General features: G+C 43.0%; 1 protein-coding gene across 11 annotated transcripts in view; it reads left to right on the top strand.

Moving 5' to 3' along the window:
- SMOC1 (SPARC related modular calcium binding 1) overlaps positions 1-18,871 on the top strand; it is a 273,199-nt gene that overhangs the window by 223,712 nt on the left and 30,616 nt on the right. For all 11 annotated transcript variants that reach the window (XM_077464635.1, XM_077464636.1, XM_077464634.1 and 8 more), the window contains 2 exons: positions 12,417-12,609; positions 12,691-12,773. In XM_077464635.1, the coding sequence (XP_077320761.1) occupies positions 12,417-12,609; positions 12,691-12,773 (276 nt within the window). The remainder of the gene's footprint in view (positions 1-12,416; positions 12,610-12,690; positions 12,774-18,871) is intronic.

Here is an 18,871-nt window from a genome sequence, read left to right as displayed (position 1 = left end):
AATGGTAGTCATGAATAAGGCCAGCTTGGCTGAAATGTGTTGACATTCGTGGCTGTCATTTGTTACCCACCATTAAAAAACAAGATTGCAGAATATACAACAGAGTGATGACTTTTTTTTGCTTTTGCGGATCATGTGGCTGAGAAGTCAGCTGCCTCTCCCAGAGCACCAGTGATAAAGCCGAATTATAATACTGGGAGGGAGTAGCACCTACTTTCATGTGTTTGAACAACGATGGTAGTCTCTGTCTTCACTACAGCACATAGCACATGCTGGACACAAGCTGCTCCTGTTCTCTGACTGGTCCTGTCCTAAACCTTTGTTTAATTTATGGGTAGAGAGGCTTGGGCAGATCCATATAGCAAATCCATCTTTTTCTGTCTACAACATTCTATGCTGTTCAGGTCCACTACCCTTACTCCTTGTTTAGACTCCATGCTTAACCATTATCTTCTCATGTATTCTATGTTGTATTATATGTGAAGCTGCCTCTCCCAGTAAGCATACTGCTACTTAAGCAGGCTATAGACGAGCCAAAAACCAAACAAAAATTCTTGGTCGTTCATTTTTGCATCATTAGTGTACCAGCTGCAACACATGAACTTTGTGTTGTGATCAAAAGTGCTTAACCACTTGACCACTGGGCACTTAAACACCCTTAATAACCAGACCAATTTTCAGCTTTCGGTGCTCTCCCATTTTGAATGACAATTACTCAGTCATGCAACACTGGACCTATATGAAATTTTTGTCCTTTTTTTCACACAAATGGAGCTTTCTTTTGGTGGTATTTAATCACCGCACGTTTTATTTTTTGTGCTATAAAAGAAAAAATACAGAAAATTCTGTAAAAAAAAAATGAATTTTTCTTTGTTTCTGTTATAAAATTTAGCAGATTAGTAATTTTTTCTTTATAAATTGGCCAAAATGTATACTACTACATGAGAAATTAAAACAAATGATGGCACAATTGTATGTGCCATTTTCATTTTTTGATCGATGGAATGTTCGGTTTTCGACTTGTCTATGACCTGCCTTAGTATTGAAAAAGCGAATACAGCTGCCATAATGCCTTAAGGAGTGAAGCCAGTTGCAATGTTTCATGATGTAAGGCAATCCTGTGCTTTTGATTGGAAGATTGTGCACTATGGGTCCTCCATGATAAATAGTATATGGCCTTATTTGAGTGTGAAACTGAGCTCATATTTTAATTTTTTTTTCCCTAGGCACATGTGAATGATGTCCTTAATTACATGTACATTTTTTGGACAATATAAGAATACACTAATACACTACACTATTCATTTGTACAAAAACCGGTGTCCCGAAGGGTTCTGCTCTCTGGGTACCCATACTACAATACCCCTTTTCCCAAAAGTTCTGGGCATCCCCTGATATTTTAAGATAATAGAGATTTTGGTAAAATTTTAAATTCCCACATGGAATTCCCAGCAATTCTTTTCACAGTGAGATAATGCGCCACCCAAACCCCTGTCCTCCCTTCAACCCAGGCTCCTGCAGTCTTCTGCTTAGCTGCTGAATACAATAAAAACTGTACAAAAACCTATGTTTATTGGTAGACTGTGCAGTCATTATATTTTTGTACCTGCTTGTTTAGTTTATTTTGCACAATAGGTGCAAACCTGGTCCGGCAGTCTTGCAATAGTGGCATATAGATAGGTGGGAGCTCATTGGAACCACTCAAATTTAAAGAGGCTGCCAATGCTAACTTCTGGAAAATGCAAGTTACCTGGCTGTATCAGACATTTAAAAACAAGTTTGTGACCTGTGAAGTAAGAATTCTTCAAGTGCATACTTTATTTTTATTTAGTGACTTTATGTATGCTTTAGGTATTAAAGCCACTGACCAGTAAATGTAGCATGCATACTTCCCCTTTAATCCTGTGTTTTCAAAACATACAGAATCAATGGTGCTGACAACAGCTAAGAGGATTTCCTCAAAGTCCCCTTTAGGTATGTTCACTATTGCTTATAAATTCCCTTTAAATATTGACTGCTACAAAGCTTCAGGAGGAAGGCACTCTTCCATGTAACTACTAGCTGCAGGAGTCCCACTCAAGTATTGGATTTCCATTTTTGCAGGCAGTTCCAAGCAGAAATGTGGACCACAGATTTTATATAGAAAGGCTGTTGGCCTGCTATCCTTTTGTGCTTGGAGGATTCAGAATTGTTCTCAGTAGTCGTATGCATCGTCTGCTGTTTTAAGATTCTAAAAATGCAGGCGATAATATCTTAGAATTTTTAACCACTTCAGCCCCAGAAGATTTTACCCCCTTCCTGACCAGAGAACTTTTTACAATTTGGCACTGTGTCACTTTAACTGGTAATTGCACGGTCATGCAATGCTGTACCCAAAATTTGCATCTTTTTTTCCCTCAAATAAAGCTTTCTTTTGGTGGTATTTTATCACATCTGCGGTGTTTATTTTTTGCACTATAAACAAAAAAAAGCGATATTTAAAAAAAATATATATATATATATTTGTTACATTTTGCTATAATAAATATCCCCAAAAATGTTTTTAAAAAACAAATTTCTTCACAAATTAAGTATTTTGTTCAGACCCTGCCCCGACCACTTCGAGGGGGTGGGGATTTAAGACCCATCGAGAGAATGCTCTCCTCCCCGGGATGTAGGAGACAAAGTATGTCCAAAATATATAAAATCTTAGGGGAGGAAAAGGAATCAAGGGAACCGCCATTCTTGAAAAAATGGGAGGAAGAGCTGGGAACTTTGGGGGATAAGGAGCACAGAAATGGGATCCTAAGAATAGTATGTGTGGCATCTAGGGCTAACAGGACAGTGGAGATGTCATATAAACTATTGGCAAGATGGTATATTGTCCCACAGAGTGCATAAGAGAAGAGCAAATATATCAGCATTGTGTTGGAGGGGTTGCAGTGAGGTAGGAACTTTTGCACATCTATGGTGGGATTGCGGAAGGATTCGGATTTATTGGGAGAGAATAATAGATAACGGAAAATTCCTATCAAAATACTTACCGTAATTTTCCTTTCCTGATGGACTCCATGGCAGCAACGTGTGGGGTTAAGTCCCGCCTCCACTACCCTATAGGACACTACTCCCATAAATCTTTGCTCCCTGCCCATGGCCGTGTTCGATAACTAGCCTACTCCAGCCATTTTGGGAGGGAACTCCTGCTGCCATGGAGTCCATCAGGAAAGGAAAATTACGGTAAGTATTTTGATAGGAATTTTCCGTTTTCCTGACAGACTCCATGGCAGCAACGTGTGGGAAATAACTCGCCAAACACACTCGGGTGGGCAAAAAATGCTGAACAAAAAATTTATTTAACACTGTCCACCGACAGCACCTTTAAGCCAAAATCAACAGAAGATAGACTGGCAGGTTCAACACAATAGTGAGCCATAAATGTATGAATGGATGACCAAGAGGCAGCCCTGCAGATAACCTCAGGAGCCACATGACGAGAAGCTGCCCAAGAAGTAGAGAGACTTCTCGTGGAATGCGCCGTAACCGCCTCAGGAGGAGCCAAGCCCTTCTCATTATAAGCCCACTGGATCGCCTGAACCACCCACGTGGAGATGGATCTGACCGAAGCCCTAAGGCCTTTGCTTTTACCATGAAAAAGAACAAAAGATAATCTGATTGCCGGAAAGAAGCTGTCGCCTCCAGGTATCGTTTCAAGATAACTCCCATGTCGAGAGGATGAAGATCCTGATTCCCAGCCGAATGAAAGGTAGGAAGGGTAATGTCCTGATTTTCGTGAAAGACTGAGGTAACCTTTGGGTTCGAACCCAGCATTGGCACTAGGGCCACTCTGTCAGGGAAGAATGTGAGGAAAGGTTCCTTTGACCCTAAAGACTGAATCTGAGACTCTTTTTGCTGAGGATATGGCCACCAAAAAAGATGTCATTAGGGACAATTCTTTGACTGAAAGTGTTCTGTCCAGATGAGAGAAGAAGTCGAGAACTAGCGGTAAATCCCACTTGGGGAACCTAGGTTTCCTCTGTGGTCTAAGTCTAATCGCTCCTTAAAAAAATTGCTGAACCAATGTTTAGCCCAGGATACTCCAGAAAAGGCCGAGATTGCCGAGACTTGCACACGAAGAGCGCTGACAGATAGGGGAATGTCCAGTCCGGACTGTAAGAAACCGAGAACATCCTGAACCGTCAAATTACCACTGGAGCAAGACCTGGAAGACAAGTGACTTGTGAATCTAGACCAAATCCTCTCATATACCTGGTTGGTACTTTTCCTCCTTGCACTCATGAGAGTAGGAATGGCCTCCTTTGGGCAACCCAGAGCCTCTAACCTTCCCCTCTCAAAAACCAGACCCTCAGACATAGGTGGGCTGGACAGGGATGGAGCTTCGAGCCCTGGGATAGAAGATCGGGTCTGAGAGGTAAGGGAATCGGATCTCTGACACTGAGGAGCATTAGAAGCGGAAACCATGGCCTGTTGGGCCAATAAGGTATTACAGCTATCACCTCTACTGCTTCTGTTTTGAGTCTCCGCAGGAACTGCAGAATAATAGGAGTTGGAGGAAAGGCGTAAGCTTTGTTGAACCACCATTGATCCGTTAGCGCATCCACTCCGTAGGCCTGAGGATCCCGAAACCTGGAATAATACCTCGCCAGTTTCTTGTTGCAAGGGGAAGCAAATAGGTCGACATCTGGGGAGAACCACAACGTTAGAATCCACCTGAAAACTTCTTCGTGAAGGGACCATTCGTTGTTGTCCAGATTGACCCGAGACAGAAAATCCGCTTAGACGTTCTGCGTTCCTGGAACATAAGTTGCTGTAATGTTGACCAGGTTCTTCTGAGCCCAAGACATGATTGGCTCTACCTCCTGAAGAAGGGACAGACTCCGAGTACCTCCTTGTCTCCTTATATATGCCACTGCTGTAGTGTTGTCTAGTCTGAGTAGGACCGAGGTTCCTAAGACCAGATGCCGAAAGGCTAGGAGCGCCTGGAAGGCTGCCCTCAATTCTAGAATATTCGACACCATCCTCCTGGAAGGAAAGTCCCAGGTGCCCTGTGCTACTTCCGTCAAACAGTGGGCGCCCCAGCCCCTGTTGCTGGCATCCGAAGTTATTGTCACCCATGAGATGGGGAGAATGGAATGGCAATTGAATAGGTTCTCCTTCCGAAGCCACCAGAGCAGAGAGATTCTCATTGAAGATGTGATCCGGATAGGTTGCATCTTGTTGCCCAGCCATTGGTGAAGAAACCCCTTTTGGAACGGTCTCATCTTCCATTGGGCCCACTTCACCATTGGAATCGTGGCCACCATGGTGCCAATAATCCTCAGGCACTGAAGAGCCGGAAGATGGGAGGCTGAGAGGGCCGGACGAATTCTGTCTCGAATTACCACTACTTTCTCTTCGGGTAAAGAGATGGTACCCCTCACTGTGTTGAAGAGTGCGCCTAGGAACACAAGAGACTGGGAGGGAATTAACTGACTCTTTTCTAGATTCAGGATCCAACCGAACTCTTGAAGAGTGGAGATAACCTGACCCTTGTGCAGTAACAGACGGTCTCTGTCCTGGGCTAGCAGCAGAAGATCGTCCAAATAGTGGTAAAGACGAATTCCCTTGGTTCTCAATAGAGCCACTACGGCCAACAACACCTTTGAGAACACTCGGGGGGACGTTGAAAGTCCGAACGGGAGACACACGAACTGGAGATGTAGTTTTCCTACTGAAAATCGCAGAAACTGCTGAAAATCTTCTGCCACAGGGACATGAAAGTAAGCGTCCTTTAGGTCTATTGAAATCATCCAGTCTCCTGACTGGACTGACTGTTGTATTGTAGACAAGGTTTCCATCTTGAACCTTTCCTTCTTGATAAAACGATTCAGATGTGTAAGGTCTATAACTGGTCTCCAAGAACCGTTTTTCTTCTGGACCATAAAAAGAGGGGAATAAATTCCTCTCCCTCGTTGATCGTCTGGCACGGGTACGGCAGCGCCTTGAGCCAATAAAGATTTCACGTAGGCCAACAAGATCTGCCTTTTTTCTTCTGTGGCTGGAAATGAAGTGGAAACATACTTTAGTCTTGGGGACCTGCAGAAGGTCCAAGAATGGCCTGAAGAGACCGTTCTGACGGTCCAGAGGTCCCGGATTGAGGCCACCCAGACATGCCGAAAATGTAGAAGACGAGCCCCCACCTGGCCTATCTGAGCGGGCCCAATCTCAAAAAGATTTGGTTGGTTCCCTCTCTCCTGACGCACTGCTCTTGGCGGATTTCTTAAAGGATGACTGCCTTGATTTCCATGATCTGGAATATTCCCGACCCGGTTTATAGCTACGGGCCTCCCTGGCCTGCTCTTGATACTGCTTTTTAGGAAAAAATCTCCTCTGGCTTTTTAAGCGTCTATCCTGGGGAAGAAACCCCGACTTACCACCAGTGGCCCGGGTTATGGCATTATCCAATTTATTCCCAAAAAGAGAAGAACCCTCAAAGGGGATACGGCACCACACCTGTTTAGATGCTGGATCAGCCAGCCAGGGACGAAGCCAAAGGGCCCGTTTGGCGGTTACAGGTGAAAGCATGACCCGGGACACTAGGCGGATGATGTCAATCGAAGCCTCCCCCAGAAAAGCCGAAGCAAGCCGCAACTCCTGGATAGGAGAGTTTTTAGCGACTTCATCCGAAATGTTTCTGAGAGTATCATCCACACCGTCCGTCCAGACTTCCATGGCTTTGGACATTGCCGCTAAAGCCAATGCTGGCTTGCATGCCATACCAGCAGTGAGGTAGACTCTCTTTAAATCGGAATCAATCCGCCTATCTAAGGCATCCTTGAATGAAACTGTATCCTCCAATGGAAGGGTCACATGTTTTACTAATCTCATCACCGCTGCATCCACGAGTGGAGCGGATTCCAGATACTTGACCTCATCCTCCTTAAAGGGATATAACCTTAGGACTTTTGAGAGCATACTATTCTTTTTCTCAACTTTACTCCATTCATCCGTGATGACCTCACCAAGTTCAGACAGGAATGGAAAGTTAAGACGCTCCCTTTTAAGTTGCTTGAAATACTTCCTTTGTTTGGAAGGATTAGCCACCTCATCTTCCCAGTTCAAAGCCTCTCTGATGGCCTTCACCAAGGGAGAAAGTAAGGCAAAGTCAAACCCCACACAGGGGCTATCTTCCTCAGATTCACTGTCTGAAGCAGCAGCTGAATGGTGGCTTGTTAAAGAGGACTCCCAAAGCTCTTGAGCATGCGAATCCCTGACTGGTGACTGAGGTGATTCTGACTGAGGCACAGGGGTCTGATTGGCCCCGATCCCCTTGAGGGATTCTTTCACCACTTTTTCCACAAGGGATCTTAGTTGCTGGTCCGTACCCCCTCTCTCACTAGAGGCTTTGGAAAAGCAGAGGTCACACAGGGATTTCCCAATAGGAACTTGCGATCTGCATCCCCAGCAAGTATTAATAACAGAGTGGCTGGAATGAGCCCTGGAGGAGCGAGATCGATCCTCGCTACGGCGCCCAGATCTTGAGGGTGAGCCGTGATGTTTAGACTTAGAATATGAGTGCCGGTGGTAAGACTTAGAAGAATCGCTTCCTCTGTGCGTTGAGCTGCGTTGCTGTGCTGATCTAGATGGGCTAAGACAGAGATAGAAGAGACATACAGATAAGGAAAGATAACACACTGACTAATACCGGACCACTCCCCCCCCCCCCTTACTTCCTCCCCAGACAGTACCTATTATGAGAGGGCTGGCCACATACAGGCGGAGGTGAGTCCATATCTCTAGGGGTTTCCATAAATGCTGCAAAGACATATAAGTAAGGCTGAGGGCATCAAACACACACACGCCCACCCCCTTCTTCCCAGAAGGCCACCTACCTCCACAGCAGAAAACCTGGACAAGGGGAAGTCACGAAATAACCTGCAAGCATTCCCAAAGCCTGCAGGCTATTTTCTAAGTTTAAATAAGGCGCCTTAATGACGTCATCACCGCGTCCTGTGTACCGCTACTGCGCATGCGAGAATAGCGTCATCCCGCCGCCACCGCGCACGCGCGAACCAAGCCTCGATCCTGTGCCGTACGCGCGCATGCGCAGAACGAACGTACCGACGAAGACCCGGAAGTGAGCACCGGCGTAACGCAGGCTAATCCGACCGTCACGCCTATACCCACATACACAGACACAGAAAACGAACGGAAAATGAAGGAGAAACGACAAGAAAATAAACACAAACTGCTGCCATGGAAAAGAGGAACAATCTTACCGCTCCCACACGATCGTCTCCGGGCCGAAGGTAAGCACAATACATACCGGACTTCTCAGGGCAAAATAGGTCACCTGCTATTTAGCTGGGCTATCCGACCAAGTGCGCAGCCTGCCTGCCAGTGGCTAGGCTTCTGGCTTCCTCCAGCGCTTATATCCAATGCCCACTCCATACCCCGCTAGTAGCTAGGGCTTAACGGAGTCATGCGACAATTCCATCCAGTCGCAATTCGGCCAAACCAACACTGGAACCGTGTGGGAGCAATCTTCAGGTAGAAAGACCATAACGGAGGAGGAAAAAAAAAGAACACGGCCATGGGCAGGGAGCAAAGATTTATGGGAGTAGTGTCCTATAGGGTAGTGGAGGCGGGACTTAACCCCACACGTTGCTGCCATGGAGTCTGTCAGGAAAATATTTTTCAGATAACAGGTGAACAAGTAAGGAAGGAGCCGTGGTCGTGTCTGTTTCTCTGTTTCATGATGCTGATACAACGCTAGGGGAATATAAAAGAACATTAGTCCCTCACTTACTGAATGCAGCTAAAAGCCTAATCCCAAAGAGATGGGGAGCCCCCGAACCACCATCTATGAGGGACTGGTTAGGAAAAATTGAGTGGCTAAGATCAATGGAGGAATCAATATATAGAAGTGAGGATCAACTGGAAATTTATTATAGTATCTGGGGAAAAAAGCTGGAATTTAAGAAGACAAGGGAATATCTTATAATGAGTGAGATTGAGGGGGAGGGTGTGGGGAGGGGGAGAGGGGGGGGGGGGGGTGAGTGGATGGGAGTGGAATAAAAAAGAAATAGAATGGGTAAATGGAAAAATATATTTTTAAAATGTGACTATTTGTGATATAATAGATTAATTAAATAAATAAAGAATAATGAAGAAGAAAATGGAAAAAGGAATGCATGTGATGAGAAAGCAGCACAGCCAATAGGTAAATGGTGGCGAAAAGTAGACGGGACTCAAGTTGACGAGGGCGTAAGGTATGTCGACGAGAGGAAATGGCGTGCTGCATACTGATGCAGAAAAAAAAGTCTACATCAGTTTAGGCCAATATATATTCTTCTACATATTGGTAAATAAAAATCGCAATAAGAGTATATTGATTGGTTTGCGCAAAAGTTAAAGCATCTGCAAACTATGGGAAAGATTTATGGCATTTTTATGTCATTTTTACTATTGTTTTTTTTTTTTTCTAGTAATGGAAGCGATCTGCGATTTTTATCGGGATTGCAACATTGCAGTGGACAGATCGGACACATTTGACATTTTTTGGGACCATAGACATTTATACAGCGATCAGTGCTATACAAATGTCACTGCTAGGGAAGGGGTTAACACTAATGGGCGATCAAAGGGTTAAATGTGTTCCCTCGGTGTGTGTTCTAACTGTATGGGGATAGGACTGAGTAAGATAGACAGACATATCTTTGTTCCTTTTTACTAGGAACAAACAACATGTCTCCTCTCACCTGACAGCACAGGGATTTGTGTGTTTACACACACAGATCCCCATGCTGACGCTTGTGCATGCGATCACCACCGACCACGCGCATTGGGTCCACAGGTGTGCATGCGTGCCCCCGGCGGCGCACGTGTGTGCTCTGGTGGCTCTTAAAGGGCCTACTACCTATATGTGATTTCACGCACCCGTGCCACTTTGCTGGTGTAAATCGGTGTGAGCCGGTCAGCAAGTGGTTAATCTCAAAAATAGCACACAAAACACAATGCAATTCAGCAGGAACCGGCGGAGATTTGAACCATGATTGGGCAGGCTGAATGAACCAAGTTGATCAAATCGATTAACTTGGGTACAAATAACCTGCCAGATTTTACATGTGATTATTGCTAGTGGCCGTTGCCGCTAGCAATAATCGCTGTGTTCTCCCAGTTTGGACAGCTTCCCCCGCCCCCACACAATGGTTCCGCAGGAGGGATTCCCCTATCAACACTGTTTGTGTTGTTGGAGAAATCAAGTGAATTTATTTTGAGCAACCCATGGTTACAGGAAAGAAATGTGCTCTGTCTATGGCAGGCCTAAGCTTTGCCATTAGACCGGCTACCAACTTCACATGGACGAAGCAAACCCCTTTTACAAGAACATTTAACAGCAATGTTCATATTTACATTAGATAAAGGGAAAAACACAAAAATATTTTTACAGCCCTTGCTTTCTGACCAGCTCAGTAGTGTTCTTTGCATAGTGAGGGTTGTGTTTTAGTATGAATAGACCTGTGCTGTTATAGCTAAATATACTGATTGTATAGAACACAAGTATGCCGTACTGCCATACCATTTGAGTAATGTGTGTAAGTTGGCTTAAACCCCACCTGGACTCCATCCAAGCAACCTTGTCCTCTCATAACTCACCTGCATTCTCCTTTTATGGATAAGAGGGGACATGTCACTGTGAATATGTTCCCTTGGTCTAATAACTAATTCATTCTGTCTGAGCTGCAGAAGCTTTCTCCAGTTACAATAATAATGCCAAGACTTGGATTGGCAGTCAGTTTATTGGCTAGGGCCAAGACAAGGCTTTTTGGGGCTATACTACACTGTCATGCAGCCAAAACCTTGCTGGGCTGTGGAGCAGGCTGTATACGGGAAAAAAAGGCACAGATGTGATGTTGAGCAAAATTTCCTAAGATCACATAAGATATGGTGCAGGTATTCTGATTCGTACCCCGCTGGTTTCTGTGCACTCTATACATAGTTCATTCAGTGGGGTGGCACCCAGTCAGTTCAGTAGCTTATGCGACGTTAACTATCTAAGATAATAGAGTGAGGGTCTTCCTCAGTCTGAACAAATGTAGGTGTATTCCTTTAGCTCACCATAAGCAATATACTACAGACTAGTGTATGTTTCAAATGCACTTCATATGTACTTTTTTGCCATGTGTTTACCGTGGATTTACAAGTGTTTTCCTTGTATTCACACTGAATGGAGTGATATAAGCATAGCAAAAACTGTTAGCCCCAAAGCTTTCCATTAACTGAGGCTTTGGGGCACTCATTAGAAAATTGTATGACTATTGAAAGATTCCTTGTTCCCTTGAAACAGACATTGGGGTGAGCTGTAATATTGTAAGTTAGAGAAGTATTTGCTGTCGTGCTCTGACCTACTGTAGTGAACACCACTTACCTCCCACTTAGATCTGCATTGAGAAGAAGTCGATTTGTAGGAGTTATGTAATTTCAACTAAGTCCACTATTGGCAGAGATCATATGTGAGCTGGTGTTGTTTGGAGTGTTCATTGAGCATCTCCCAGAGGTGTCTTGCTGAGTCCTCTATTGGCATACATGAAGTCAGTAAAAATTCAAGAACCCCATGAAAGAGGTTTTTCACTTCAAACTAAAGTTGAACCATATTTACAATCCATCTAATAGGAACCCAGAGGGGTTTCTGCCTTCCAGGACCCTCCTTTCAGCTCTACAAATATGGCAGAAGTAATAGAGCTCAATTATATTCGAACAAATGGCCACAATACTAGTCTTCACTTGTGGGAGTAATCAGAGATCCCAGTATCAGGGTTGCTGAAGGGGGTTCTGTATCGTTAACAGGGGTCATCTTTGTAAAATGTATTTTTGCTTTCCCTTCCTCTGGGTCAGCACATTCTGTGTCTTTCCCCAGTCTCTCTAGAGGACCATCATGTTTAAAATAAACAGCTACTAATTGTATTCACAAATATAGAAGTAAAAGCCTTGGCACAGAACCAGAAATAATCAACATTATATGCAGCATGGTCTGTGCAATGATCCATTTTAGGATAAAAAAAGGCTTATCCTAAATCACAAAGTGACACTGTAGGTCAGAGGTCTCAAACTAGTGGCCCTCCAGTTGTTGCAAAACTACAAGTCCCATGAGGCATTGCAAGCTTGACAGTTACAAGCATGACTCCCATGGGCAGAGGCATGATGGGACTTGTAGTTTCGCAACAGCTGGAGGGCCACCAGTTTGAGACCCCTGCTGTAGGTAGTCATCTATGAGACTGCTGTTCAAGAGTCCTTGGTATATATTTGATGGCATATGCCCCTACCAATAACCTGTAAATATATCTTAGAACATATTAAAACAATATTTTGTTCATATCACTGGTCCTTTTAAAAATGCTTTTATGTTGCTCATGGACTTGTGTGCTACTTTTAAACAGAGAAAGTGAACTCCTGTGACCAGGAAAGGCAAAGCGCTTTGGAGGAGGCAAGAGAAAATCCACGAGAAGGCATTGTGATTCCAGAGTGTGCGCCAGGGGGACTATACAAGCCAGTACAGTGTCATCAATCCACCGGTTATTGCTGGTGTGTTTTAGTAGATACAGGGCGTCCCTTACCGGGAACATCTACACGGTAAGTAATCTTTCAGCTTTTACAGCAGAAGATGGACAGGGCACAAAATCTGATATTTTGTTATAATTCACTTCAATGTAGATATGAAACTCCAGTATGTGAAAGTGATGCAAAGTGGAAAATTACTGACGCAGAGGATCCATTTAAAGACCGAGAGTTGCCAGGTAAAAATCAGCTATGGTCATTATTCTTGTTATTCATGACATCTAGAGCCATGCCAGGTGAAGATTCCATCTTGGATGGTCGTTATTTTTTAAGTGAAATTATTAGGGTCATTTCCATGCCCCCCAATGATGTTGTTGCGGACAAAACATGTTAGGCAGAGCTAAGGGTTCCTTCTTGTAGAGTGAGATCTGTTGCTATTCAGCCATAGGAAACTGGGGACAGTGGTACTCATGCAGGAGCACTTGATACCTAGAGCTGCCCTGCATTAGTCTATTCCATGGCCAAAGGCTAAACTGATCTGTGAATTTTCCTTTAGTAAATAACCCTCTATGTTTCTCTTCCTTTGTGTCTTTTGAGCATTGGTTATGATTGTGGAGGTTTAATTAGCTTGCATCCACCAGTGGAGAGATAGCCCTGTCCCGGCTCTAAAAAGGATATGCGCTTGAGACCTTTTATCATTCAAAGGTCATACCAATAAGGTGAAGAGTGTATTTATTATGTGTGGAAGATTATAGGCCTGTTTGTGAAAATGTTTATTCATCATTTTTGTGATCAGTTTTTAGCAACACTGGTGATATTTTAAAGTTGATTATCATGCTTGGAGTATTGCACAAATGCACTTCATTGTTTGATATTATCCTTACACAACATTTTGTTGTATATGGTGTTTTTTTTGTGATAGTTTGGTGTTTATTTAGATATCAGTATACCTACGATTGTCTGTTGATTGGGCCAAAAATAAACAGATTGGAAAGTTGTCGTCTAACAATAATTTATATGGAGTTTTTTGTTTTTATTTATTTTTATTTTTTAATGACTCTCAGATTGTACTGCTGTGTGACAACATTTCATTATAATATCTTACAATTAAATCAAAAGCGTATTGAAATGTAAGAAATGATTGTATAGTCACGTGTTTAGAGTCTGAACTCACCCCTGGGGTTTCTTCACTACTTTAGATATGTCTGACCACATCATAATGCTGGTTAAAAATGTAAAAAAACTATCAACAATTTGTGTGTGGTTGTGTGTAATAGAGCCCAATGGAAAATAATTATTATATTTAACCATACACATGTGTTTGTGATTTGTCTGACACTGGTAGTTGGGAAACTAAAAAGATGTTGGCTAAGTAACAAGACGTTCTGGTGGTATTTTTTTGCCATAACAAATATTTCTATATGTTTTATAATGCTTCTCATCATTCTCGCTTCCCTCCTTCTCAATACAAGTGTTGTGAGCTGAAAGAGTAGTTGTATTAGATTTGTGGGGGTTTTTTTCCCACATTTCTGGCTTAACATGAACCAGTAGCCAGGATATTGACATTCAAGTATTTACATTTCAAAATTGTACATTACAGGACACAGGTTGATATTCTGGAACCAAGGGGTTCTTCAGCTGCCTTCAGTAGATTAAACAATGCAAATAAAGCCGTAATAACAGTCCTGCATAACCCATCTCACTCCCAGCAAGCCTAAGGTTTTTGCTAGTGTCCTTCAGAAAACAGATGTCTGCTTTGAAAGATGCAGACCTTTTTTCTCTTCAGCTCTTTGCTCTTTTCTACTAACAAGATTCTTCATTTTCCAAATGAGTTACTCCTCAAATGTGACTGGCCCTTAATGTTGCCCTTTGGGCACTGGACTCTGCATTGGACACTCCCCTAGGCACGTGATGAAACACGTAGATTTAGCTGCAGTGTGCTCTAAAGGTCCAGGGGTGTGCTACACTCATCAGTTGAACTCAGTCCCTAAAGACTCCTTAGCGGGCATTCTCACCAGGAGGGCCAAGATCACTGGATGAAGTTTATTCTCAACAGTTTTCAAGGCTGACTGGAAGAACTGCACGACACACCACTGCAGTGAGTCAGGGCTTTACCCTATCTGGGAGCATGGATGTGCTGTGCTCTGATCCCCAAGGCATTAGCAAACAGAGTTCCAGCAGCGACTGATTTCCTCACAGCCAGAGGCAGGAGCGGTCTGTTTTAGGTTTGGCACCATTTTTGAGTTGCAAGGCTTTCAGTCCAGGTACCACACTGTCGGCCTCCTTTACAGACATACTGCACATGTATGGACCTGATATTTACTTCTCCTGCACTCACTTTCATGAGCACAGCCATCCTCTGGATGTTCCTTGGGTCCTTGCTGTCTTCAGTAATGGGCCACAGAATACTAGTTAGCATTGTATAGTTGTGAGTACCTCTATTGTGACATTCCTCACGCTTTATACCTGATTATAGGAACAGAGGGGGTGGGTCAGTGGAGCCTGCCAGCCTATGCTCAGCTAATTTCTTGGGGGAAGGGGTGTCTGGCCTGTCTGCAGTATTTTAACATCCTGATCGTGCAAGCCTGGACCACTATTCCCAAAACTTAGTTGTTACCGTCTTCAGAGTCCCCTGCTTCTACTTATCGAGAGAGGAATTTTCTGCCACTGTGTCTGAATTTATGGGAAACATTCAGTGATATTATGGGCCGCAATCTGCAACTAGGCCCGATCTTCCTCTATTTTAGAGTCCATCTCCAATCGTCTGATTGCTTCTGCATTACCAAAAAGGAGGATGAGAATGGTACATTGCCTGGTTCAGAGGACTTGGTTCATGTGTAAAGGATACTATTTCAATTCTTACTGATGCAGTGCACACTTGCCTTGACCTAGTTGGCCTTGGTCAACCCAGGCAGGGTTCCCTAAAAATGTCTCAGCCTGCTAAAACATTTCTTGTACACTCACTTTTACAGCCTGTATTGTACTGTGACTGACCTCATTCTTGAAAGATTTTTTAACCCAAAAAGTGTTTTTCTCAGCAATATCCCATTGAGGAGGATTTTCCGAAGACACTGAGTGTCCTCATGCACCCAGCTATTTCCTGTCTTAAAAAACCCTAATGGTCCCTGATGAGAATATTCTAGTGCTTAATGACTCTGGATAAATGTTCAGACAAGATTTCCAAAGCCTTGTTGGCCTTTTTCTAGGCCCTGCTATGCAACTTGTCATAGTGACAATGTCTGCCAGACTCTAACTGTCTGGTCTTGGAAAATGACTCGGGACCCTCGATCCATACCAACAGATCCCTGTGTCCTCCAACAACTAAAGCTCTTGCCCATAGCCCCACACTATTGTGTTTATAGGTTAGTTTCACAAGGTTTCCAGGATGGATCTCCTTTCAGTATATATGAGAATCCTTTGGGTCAAATATTGGTTTGCAGTACTTCTGTGTAGGAAGCGATCCTGGCGGATGAATGCTTTTTAGTGACTCCTTGGGCTTCTGTATCTAGGAAGTCATTGCCCATTGTAAGCAAGCTGGGTAAAAAAGGGGTTACTAAGCAAGCCAATAGATGGTTAAGTGCCAATACCTTGATTTTATGTTAAGGATGTTAAAACTTGTTAACGGAAGATGCTATAGGGTGTACAGTAGGTAGGACATGTATGGTAATATAAAACTGAGATCCTGAAATCATGTTTTTTTTCTTGGAGTTTAGCTTCACTGTGTCATGGCCTCATTTTTGCAAATGGCTAAACACACCTTTCATGCACTACTTGTGCCAGTGCTCAAGCATGGGAGTAGGCACCAGGTTGTGGGATGAAAGATCGTTTTTGCCAGGTTTCCTGATACCTGGAGGATCGTGCTTTTCAATAGGCATGCAGTGACAAGTCGGGACGGTGGGCAGGGGTGCTAAGGGTACTGTTCATCATTGGAGGGTTCCTGGTGTGCAGCTGCACGGTCACTTTATTTTGCGTGACCCAGAACAGGTTTATTTTAAAGTAATATAAATTGCTAATAAATATAAGGCTGGTGATTTTCACAAGCTCCTTATAAGGTTGAACCTGCTTTTTTTTTTTTTTTTTTTTTTTTTTTTTTTTTTTAACAGTTCCTTGGCTGCTTTTAATATTACTGTTTATAAAAAAGAGTGTTGTGAAGTTCTCAGGCGTTTATAACAAAACTGTAGTTTCTTCTAGATCTATGCAGGCGGGTATAATAAAATAGGTGGAGACACAGCTGTAATTTATAGTATTTCTCCTCTGTGCATACTGGCCAAGATTTCAACAAAAATTATACTTACCGTACATTTGGCTTTTCCCCCATATAGTAGTACAAATAAAATAAATATAAGCGGTAACATTTATATCAAAAGGATAAATTGAGCTGTTACATTATCTGCATAGTTACTGGCAGTAACATATAGAATGGATTTCACAGCCTTTTCTGAATCGTATACATTTTTTTTCAGTTTGTCTTGGCAAGTCTGCCAGTTTTTAACCTCAAACACCTGGACTCCACCAGTCATTCTGTAAACTCTACACAGGAGAAAATGTTGCTGGAAAGCCTTGTTTGAAATAAGAGCGTGTCCATTCTGAATAATACGTATGAAAGATCTGCTTGGGGATAAAGTCTCTGGTTGGGTCATTTGTATTGCTTAAAACACCTTTTCTGTGGAAGGCTGTGTTAGAAAGTATAAGCCAGGGCTGTGTGCATTATAAATCTGCAGTGTTATACAGGCACCCAAAAGTAATAATATTTTCTTTTTAAGTATTTTTTGCCATTTTGTATAACTAAACCTACTAAATGTGCACAGTTTGCCTTTTTCGTTGACTCTGCACTTGTACCTAGTTTGCGTGCATTCTAGATATGAATACGGATCATCTGGCATTTTAAACATTTGCGCTATCAATATGATTTACGGGGTTCGAGATAAATAAACCAATCCACACGTGTATGCCATTCTGCATCCCTTTGCTAAAATAAATCTTGTTTTCACAATGAGATCAGTGGTAATATAACTCCAGAAGATCAATCTGCTTTAAAGCAGAACAAAAGAATATATTTTTTTTAATCCAAACATTTTAAAAGGTAAAAATAGTGCATCCGCATTAGCTTTTGCTTTTATCTATAATTTATTATACTCATATGCCATCTTGCAGAGTCTATTTACTATACTATTCTACAACATATTTCCTTTTTCAACATTAGTGGGAGGTAATGAAGAGGTGCTGCCATGTTAGACAAGTGATGGAATCACTACCTTAATTGCTTCAGCCCTGGAAGATTTGGCTGCCGAATGACCGGGCCATTTTTTGCGATTCGGCTTTAACCACTTGCTTACTGGCCACTTAAACCCCCCTCAGTCCCAGACCAATTTTCAGCTTTCAGCGCTGATGCACTTTGAATGACAATTGCGCGGGCATACAACACTGTACCCAAATGAAATTTTTATCATTTTTTTTCCCACAAATAGAGCTTTCTTTTGGTGGTATTTAATCACAGCTGGGAGTTTTATTTTTTGCAAACAAACAAAAAAAGATGCAAAAAAAAAAAAATCATGTTTAATAGTTTGTTATAAAATTTTGCAAACAGGTCATTTTTCTCCTTCATTGAAGTGCGCTGATGATAGTTATGAGGGGGCAGGTGGGCACTGGCAGGGGGCAGGTGGGCACTGGCAGGGCTGGCCGTGATCGGGACTGATGTCCCGATCACGGCCGCCGGTGATCGGCTTTCTTTTTTTCTCCTCGCGCTGTCAGCGTGAGGAGGAATAATAGCCGATTACCGGCTCCGTTATATCACATGATCAGCTGTCATTGGCTGACAGCTGATCACGTGATAAGGGGTCGGGATCGACCCCTTGCACGGATTGGTGATCAGGCGAGTCTCGTAGACTCGCCGATCACAGAGCACGCCGCGCGCGCCCCTCAGGCCGCTCGTGCACGGGACTACGTCTATTGACGTCATCCTGGAAAAGGAGATCCGCGCTGTAGCCGTCATTCGGCTATAGCGCGGATCTCAAGTGGTTAACTGGCAAGTGCCCGGTCGTGCGGCGATGCACCCAAACAAAATTGATGTCCTTTTTTCCCCACACATACAGATTTCTTTTGGTGGTATTTGATCATCTCTGCGGGTTTTATTTTTTGCACTAAAACAAAAAAAGAGCAACAATTTTGAAAAAACACAATATTTTGTACTTTTTGCTATAATAAATATCCCCATTTTTTTTTTCTTTTTTTAAAAAAAAAGCTAATTTTTTTCAGTTTAGGCTAAGATGTATTCTACATATTTTTGGTAATGAAAAACACAATAAGCATATATTGATTGGTTTGCACAAAAGTTATA

This window comes from Lithobates pipiens, unplaced genomic scaffold (genome assembly GCF_037356315.1).
Source record: "Lithobates pipiens isolate NorthernLeopardFrog02 unplaced genomic scaffold, aLitPip1_a1.2 Scaffold_30, whole genome shotgun sequence".
Classification (NCBI taxonomy): domain Eukaryota; kingdom Metazoa; phylum Chordata; class Amphibia; order Anura; family Ranidae; genus Lithobates; species Lithobates pipiens.
This window is presented reverse-complemented; position numbering and strand designations above follow the sequence as displayed.